The sequence below is a fragment of the Histoplasma capsulatum genome (assembly GCF_000150115.1).
Source record: "Histoplasma capsulatum G186AR genomic scaffold supercont2.16, whole genome shotgun sequence".
Taxonomy (NCBI): domain Eukaryota; kingdom Fungi; phylum Ascomycota; class Eurotiomycetes; order Onygenales; family Ajellomycetaceae; genus Histoplasma; species Histoplasma capsulatum.
In genome coordinates, this window is record NW_025544816.1 from 143,588 (window position 1) to 151,646 (window position 8,059).

Sequence of the window (8,059 nt, forward strand, 5' to 3'; positions counted from 1 at the left end):
CGTTACGTGCATCTTAGCCCCGACACCGACCTCGGCTTAGTCGGCGTCGGGCCCAAAACGGCCAGTTTGGCGCTGACTGAGTGCGCTGTCTTGGCCCCCTTGCACTGTAGCGCTCCCCTGGCCACGCCAATGGCCGGCTAACCATGTTTACTCCGAGCTCTTGCTAACCGCTGGATGTGCTTTGTCGGAGAACGACGCAGGGTCGAAGCGAAAGGAACACAAACCGGGCCAGAAAATTCCACGAGGCCGGATGTCATCGAGCCGCAGCCCCGAATCACAAGCGACAAACGCGACACCCGCGTATGCGCCCCATCCCCATGCATCAGACGACGCAGCCGGCGACCGTGGTGGCGGCGGCGACGGCAGCAGCCGTGCTGCATCCTCGTCGCATGACCAGCCGGCTGAATCCAGTCACCGCAAGAGGCGGAGGAGGACCATTGCCTGCGCTCCATGCAGGAACCGGAAGGTCAAGTGTGACTTTGGCTATCCAGCTTGTAATCGATGCATGAAAGGGCCCGGGCCGGAGGCTTGCATGTATGAGTCTCCCGTCCATGCATTGCAACATCAGCAGCAACATCAGCAGCAGCAGCAGCAACAGGAGCAACAACGACAACGACAATTGTCCCATCCACCCGCACCAGCACCAGTATCAGCAGCGGCATCAGCATCGTCGGCCTTCTGGCACCCACAGCCAGCAGAAGCAAATTGGCCCAATGCGCATGCACCAGCCGTTGCGGCATCGGAAGAGCAGCAATCTGACGATGTTCGGGTTCGGGAGCTGAGACTAATCATACAGAGCCTGATCCAGCAGCAGTCCAATTCGCCCTTTAATAATAATGCAGCTCCTCTTTCGACCAAGCCGGGCCAGCACCCGCACCCGCACCCGTACCCGGGTTCGACAGCTGCTGGCCCCGCTGATGCTTCTGCGCGCGACGATCTATCAGTCCAGGCGGAACCGTGGGGACGCGACGCCCCCAATCGGCACCGCTTTGATGGGAATGAGGGTCGGACTCGGTTTTGGGGATGCAGTAATGGGTCGAAGTTATCATTTGAGGTGAGTTTTTTCTTTTCTTTTCTTTTCTTTTCTCCCTCTTTCCTCTGATTATATGCATATAAGAATTTATACAATCCGTCTTCGGATCTATTGTTACAAGGAGCCTTTCCGGAGGCGTTGTAATTGAAGTAGCCATGCTAAATGTATGAAAATAACAACACCAACAATAACAAAAAATATAGCTCGAGGGATTGAGCAGCTTTATGAAAGATCTGAAAGCCACCGCCTCTCTTCGCGCACTTCACCAGGAAATCAGAAAAGTTGGGTATAATAAGCAACAGAAACCCTTGTCTGGAGAACTGGCGACGGACAGTCATTTCCTGAAGAGCCTTCTCCCCGTTCGACCCGTGGTTGAGAATTTGGTGAACTGCTACTTCTCTTACGTAGGAAAGATGCATCCCATTCTTCATAGGCCGTCGTTCCGCGCACAGCTCAATGATCTCTGGGCTGAGAAAGTGGACATTCCGTGCCATTTCATTGTCCAGCTCCTCTTGGTAATGGCGTCCGTGTGGAGCGTAAACACACCGAGCCCCCTTACCGCGTCTGGCACAAAGATTCTGTCCCATACCGTCGCGACGGAGTGGATTCGCTGGTCTGAGGCGTGGCTGTTCCATGCAAATATCAAGCGACCAAATCTGGTTGTTTTACAGGTGCGGTGTTTGCTGATAATGGCTAAGGAGGCTAATTACACGCAGAAGAATCAAGCCTGGAGCTCAGCGGGGACGTTGGTGAAGCTGGCCATGTCTGCGGGATGCCACCGCGAACCGCCCCCCGAAACTAAGATTTCGGCATTCAATCGGGAAATGCGCCGAAGGATATGGACCACAATTCTCGAACTGGACCTGCAGGCATCTTTGGACCGCGGCATGCCTCCGACAATGCAGCAATCGGATTATGATTGTTCCCCACCGCTGAATATCGACGACGAAGATCTATGCGAAAACATCACCGTCAGCCCCGAAGAAAAGCCAACCACGACCATGACAGACTGTTCGTTTCAGGTCGCCCTGATGCAGTCCATGGGTTTGAGACTGCGGATATGTGCGCTTGTCAATGCGCCACGTATTTCTTTGTCTTCAAACGATCTCTCACTTCTAGAAGAGGAGATCAATCGGAGTCTTTCAGATATCCCAGATTGGCAGGACAATACCACTCCCGAGCCCCCTGAGGCCTCGCACTCTTTTATGACACAGAAGCAGCAAAAGCTCCTATGGCGAACGCTCTTGGAGTCGAATCTGCGACGGTGCCAACTTTCGCTTTACACCTACAGTGTCCTCGGTGGATTGAAGGGCTCCATAAATAGTCATACGACGCAAGCACGTCTTGAAGTAGCAGTGGTGATTCTTTGCCAACAGCAGCTGCTCATTGATAACATCGGCAAGCTCGCCTGGTGTGCATTAGCAGATGTCACTTTTCATGCTGCATTTACGATCTGTCATCATCTGCACGCATCCGATTGTGGCTTCAGTAAGGCTTATTTTTTTCCTCCCCATTCCCTCCCCCTCTGGCCACTTGGTTGTTATATCATACAGCTAGCAGTAATTTCTTTGTCTAATTCTAATTATCTGCAGCATCCGCTATAGTCCGGCAGGTTATACCCAGCATTACGGACATTTTAATATCCTTGGTTCAAAAAACACTATCATGGCTCGAAGAGAAGTTCCTCGTTCTAGAAAAGGGGATGCGCGAGTACTACTTCCTCTGCGTGTCAATTACACTCGTCAAGACCAAGCTGTGGCCTGAATCAGCATCGACCTTCCAACAGCAGGCGGCTGACCGGTTGCGTATAATGAGTTATAATTTATTTGCGAAATATCTTGGAGAGAATGCCGGTAATCATGAGGAATCAAGGGTACGTTTGTTGCGATTTCCCTTTCTTATTCCTTTCTTAGTTTAATTTGCTCTTATGTTCTTTTCAGTCAAGTGATGATATAAGGATATTTGGTTGTTAACCTCGCAGCCAAGAAGACCCACGATTCTCAGCAGCCGAGTTTAGTAGTCCCTGGTGCGACACCGCAGAGTATATCTTCAGTTTCGCCCGAACACCTGTTTCCGGGTCACTCCGTGTTGGTTGATGAAATTATTGGCTTTGGTGTAAGGGTTTTTCTCTTCTTCCTCTCTCCTCGATTCGCATTGTTTGTCATTCTCAAATTTGCCGTTCCGCGGCTATCCTGGGCAAAAATGATTACATATTTCCTTTTATTTTCCTTTGCTTTCTCCAGGTTTTACCAATTCTGATTTCCGAAAGTATGAGTGAACTCTTATTGATTATCTGACTTACTCTCTTCTGCAATAGGGGTTCGAAGATTGGGATTGGTTTAATTATTTTGGAGGCACATTTCCGGGTCCAGGGCGGATGTGAACTACTGCATGAACAATCCCAGAACCTCTCCGCTAGCATGATAGATACCTCTTCTACTCGGAGGTGGCACCCAGATTGAGATTCTTATTCTCTGTTCAGGGCATATATTTTAATGTTTGGGACATGGCCACTCTGACTACATTTGTATCTCGTTTATGACACCTTCCTGGAACAACAATCCTCCCCCCCCACAAAAATGGAAAATACTCAGAAAATTTGCTCGCCCAAACATCTTAAATTATCCGATAGAGAGACATGAGTGCCAGGATCCTCCTCGGCACGTTTGCTCAACTTTCGCTATCCGCCTTGCAAATCCCAGCCGCCGTCTACGTTATACACGGCTCCTGTCACGAATGAGGCTGCATCGCTGAGCAGGAATAAAACTACCTGTGCGGCCTCATCTGCTGTCCCTGTTCGGCATATAGCACCAGGTATACGGTTGAGACGTCCTTGTATAGCACTGCCTTCATCAAGCAGAGGTGTTTGAATCGATCCCCTGGTCCCCTGATCAGCATAACTCTCCTTCAGGAAATCACCTCTTTTGGAACCTTCACTTGCGCTTCTGTCCTGAGCGCATGACACCCAGAAATGAATAACGAATCAGGGGGCGGTGACTCACGGCGCGATGCAATTCACTCTGATACCTGGAGCAACCTCTTTGGCCACCGATTTCGTCAATCCTACGATGCCATGCTTACTGGCCGAATACGTCGCAGATTTCCCGAACCCCATAACACCTTGGATACTCGCGGCATTAACAATGCTCCCAATGCCCTCAGCACCAGCACCAGCACCGATAGCAGCATCCCCCTGCCGCGCTGTCATCATGGCCCTCAATTCAGCCCGTACACAATACATCATCCCTGTCAAGTTTACCCGCATAATCACATCCCACTCATCATCATCCTGGTCCACCAAATCGCGGATACCGTGGTGTTTCCCAATAGCGGCGGCCATATTTGCCGCACCGTCCAGACGGCCAAACTTATCCACAGTGGCTGCAATCCAGGCATTGACTTGAGCGGAGGAGGAGACATCGACCCTTGTAATGAGGACGTGGTCGACTGAAGAGCCAAGGGCCGCGAAGGCTTCGTCGAGGGCGGGTTGGGAAATATCTGCGAGAGAGACGAGGGCGCCGCATTTGCGGAGTTGTTTGGCAACTGCGAGACCGATGCCTGATATCCCAGTTATGGCGTAGACTTTGGAGTTGAAGGAGTCCATGGGGGTTTCTTCTGTATTCTTGGGGTTTCTTGTTGGCGTTGGCTCCCTTTTTGTTTTCTTTCTTTCTTCTTCGTTGGAATAGAACTGGAAATTAGTGTTTGTTTGTTGTTATGGTAGATATTGTATATTAGCCTTTCTTTCTTTTTCCTCTTTAGTGTGTGTGTGTGTGTGTGTGTGTTTTGGGTTCTCTTGGTTCAATTAATAGCACTTTTCTTCCGACATTTGTTGACGCCCGCGCAGGCGTTGCTGGGATGGCGATCAGTATGGCTTTTTCTTCCAACCAAGCTATGTAGAGAACCTTTTATGCTCTGGAGAGTTTTTTCACGCGACTTAAGGCACCACCAATCGGAAAAGAAGATATTTCTTGACTGGGTCCTGAGTCTGAAATCTGGCCCTGATTTCTCGATGTCTCAGCCGGAACTTCAACTGACTAACTATTGCCCACTCTGCTGACAGATAGGAAGTCGATGCGCTGCCCGTTTCGGGCAAAAAAGGGGGGGGGGGAGAGATGCTGGGTGAACGGGGAGGGACTCTTTCATGAGGTTGATATTTGCGGTTTGTGCGAGATGGCGGATTCCAGCGTAACAGCAGCCCGGAGTCGGAGACGTACATTTTTGCTGGGCTTGACTGTGACCTCCAAGTGGAGAAACAGGCTGGCCGTTACCCCTGCGTGGAATTGTGGGGGATAAGAAATACGGCGTTACAGGATGTGGGGTGGCGGGGTAGCGTAGCCCAGAGTGACGAATGTGTCAAGTAACTAGTTAGATGTTTTTCTGCTGTAATTACTTAATTTCACTGATAACTAGCCATTCATCAATAGTGATTGCACATATGTTGGCACCTCCGTTAGGCCGCCCCGGTGTTCTGGCTAAATGGTGTTGCTAGCTAGTTAAGATTATAAATAACCCTTAGAAGATATGAAAGGCTGCAATAACATATCAACGACATAGTCATACATCATTAAACGCATATCTAGAGATTTTATTGAGTACATTTTAAATTAATCAAGTACTGACTTCTATTCAATCTAAGCAGTGATTAAAATAAATGATGTAGCTACGCAGATAGTCAGCTAGTAAGCCAGCATTGATAGGTAGATGATGATAGCTATATAGTGATGTTTATTCCCATAGACATTCATTGAATATTGAGCAGACGGGTTGATTGATAGCCTAGCAATCTAGCTACCACTCTCAATTCTATTAGCAATTGATTGAATATTGAGCAGGTAGATAGGCAGGTTGGTAGGTAGGTAAGTCGATAATTCAGGGGTAAGAATAGGGGGCATCAGAACCAATTGCGGCCTGCTGTTGATAAATCTCCACTGCACGCGATCTAAAGCAACTCAAATTTGAGCGAAAAATTTACACAGTAAAACATTGTTAATTAAACTCCGCTTCGCTCCGTTCAATTAGATATATTTATCATCACTGCTGATAGTGTTCAGAATCTTATATTATAGTTCTAGCACCCCAATCCGGTTAGTCCAGGACCAGTGGAGCTTACATCTTAAGTTCCTTTCATTTTGACGTCCACAACACCAACACCAACACCATCAGCAGCTTTCTAATCTTCTAATCTTCTAATTTTCCAATTCCCCAACCTCGCAAACATGACTTATCAGCTGAGTGCTTCCTACTGTGCTAGATACAACGAGTCCAAGCCGCCATTACCTTACTTTCCTGGGCAAGAGTTTTGCATCCACCCTCATACTCCTCCTGCTCCCACAACTGGTGAGGTCATACTATCTTATGAGGACCATCGGGAAAGAGAAAGTATGCATCCTGTGGATCGTTGCATACTTCACCCTCCATTGCCTGGATTGACCGGAAAGGGCACTATTCGACTAAAGATTGTTGAACCTGTCAGAATAGGAGATCAACACAGTGCTCAACTTGTTACTGTCCACATGGTTGATAAGACTCCAGATATATCAGACTTGATACCAACTGATAAGTATCTAGTCGCTAAGTTCTATGACCCTCTTTACTTTGATCATGAGCAAGATGATGCGGATCCTTTTCGCTATACAGATCTAGCATACTCTCATGAAACCACAGCCTACCAACTGCTTTATCCACTTCAAGGAACTATCATTCCAAGATATTATGGGTCCTTTACTCTTGAACTGCCAATTCCAAATAAAAGTTGTTCACGATCTATCCGGTTAATCCTTATTGAAAAAGTACCTGGGATCTCGATGCAATATCTCAATCCAACCTACTATCCACAGTCAGAACGTCAAAATATTTTGAAGGCAATCATTGATGCAGAATCTTTACTGTATACTCATAATATAATACATAAAGATATGCACCCAAGGAATGTTCTTGTGCTGGATAGGGATAGCGCGGATCGGCATGTGGTACTCATTGACTTTGGATATTGTGGGATTGGTCGAACTCCTTCAAACAGTTCTCCTGAGTGGAAAGCCAAACACCTTCCTGGTGTTCCCATATCTCCATTGCTGCGCTGGGCTCAGGGCTGGGACCGTCATGCGAATTTTCATGAATGGATTGACTGGGACTGGCAAACCTGGCTTGACCACTGTTATGAATTCACGAAAGCTTCCATAACGGAACACATGCGGTCTGTTTGGCTTCCAAAAACACCATCCACATTACCGCCTCCACGTCCTCTCGCATATCCAATCCCGTTCCCCAGCTCCTAGAATTCCGACGTGCCTTTTTTTTTATCGACTAAAACAAGAAGAACAATTGTTATAAGCAGATGGCCGTGGTTTGGTTGGACTTGAATATCGATGCATGCGCTCTGCCCAACTTTCTATGGTCTATGTGATATCTACTCTCTGCTTCTTGCCATCTCTGCTAAGAATCCGAGACTATCCTCCAGCTTCTTCAGTTGTACTTTACAAAGCTTCGTTGTGTGACTTCATACTTTGTTTCATTGGGATAACATCAATACATCAGAGCTGTATATATATCCTTGTAGCACCATGATAAGGGGAGGACATGCCGTTACCTGCTCATTGCAGAGTCTGTGGATACGCCCGGCCTCGAGAAGGCGCGGATGCGTACTTGACACCAACCCAATGGAACAGCGGCTACAGCAGGGGGTTCTTGTTCGTTATGTGTCTGCCTAGTCCTGGTCCTCTGTTTTAGCGGTACATAGAGATATTACAGAAACGTGCCAGGATACAATTAGGATTTGATTTGGCATGGATCTATTTATTGCTCAGAGCTATTTTCGTTATTTAAAGGGATACGGAAAGGAGCTTGGATGATAAGTTGGAGAAGGGCAAGTTTGACATTTATATCGCAAGGAGAAAGGGAGATTGATGTACGCGTGATAGATAAGATACTCAAAACGACTATCCGTCCATTTCTATATTTCTATTCTATTTCCATTTCCATTTCCATTCTTATTCTTATTCATATTTTATTTATTTTATTCCCCCCCCC

General features: G+C 47.6%; 3 protein-coding genes across 3 annotated transcripts; 2 read left to right on the forward strand and 1 right to left on the reverse strand.

The window, feature by feature from the left end:
* Positions 1 to 250: 250 nt before the first annotated feature.
* Positions 251 to 3,416, forward strand: HCBG_08506 (uncharacterized protein; the record flags this gene model as incomplete). The annotated part of the gene is made up of 5 exons (XM_045435555.1): positions 251 to 1,054; positions 1,237 to 2,521; positions 2,626 to 2,906; positions 3,023 to 3,148; positions 3,351 to 3,416. The coding sequence occupies 5 exons, from the start codon at positions 251 to 253 to the stop codon at positions 3,414 to 3,416; spliced, it is 2,562 nt and encodes an 853-aa protein (XP_045283655.1).
* A 297-nt stretch (positions 3,417 to 3,713) lies between these two features.
* HCBG_08507 (uncharacterized protein) lies at positions 3,714 to 4,637 on the reverse strand (the record flags this gene model as incomplete). Its single annotated transcript, XM_045435556.1, has 2 exons — positions 3,714 to 3,978; positions 4,036 to 4,637. The coding sequence occupies 2 exons, from the start codon at positions 4,635 to 4,637 to the stop codon at positions 3,714 to 3,716; spliced, it is 867 nt and encodes a 288-aa protein (XP_045283656.1).
* Positions 4,638 to 6,249: 1,612 nt separating this feature from the next.
* On the forward strand, positions 6,250 to 7,440 carry HCBG_08508 (uncharacterized protein; the record flags this gene model as incomplete). Its single annotated transcript, XM_045435557.1, has 1 exon — positions 6,250 to 7,440. The coding sequence occupies one exon, from the start codon at positions 6,250 to 6,252 to the stop codon at positions 7,306 to 7,308; it is 1,059 nt and encodes a 352-aa protein (XP_045283657.1).
* Between the last annotated feature and the right edge of the window lie 619 nt (positions 7,441 to 8,059).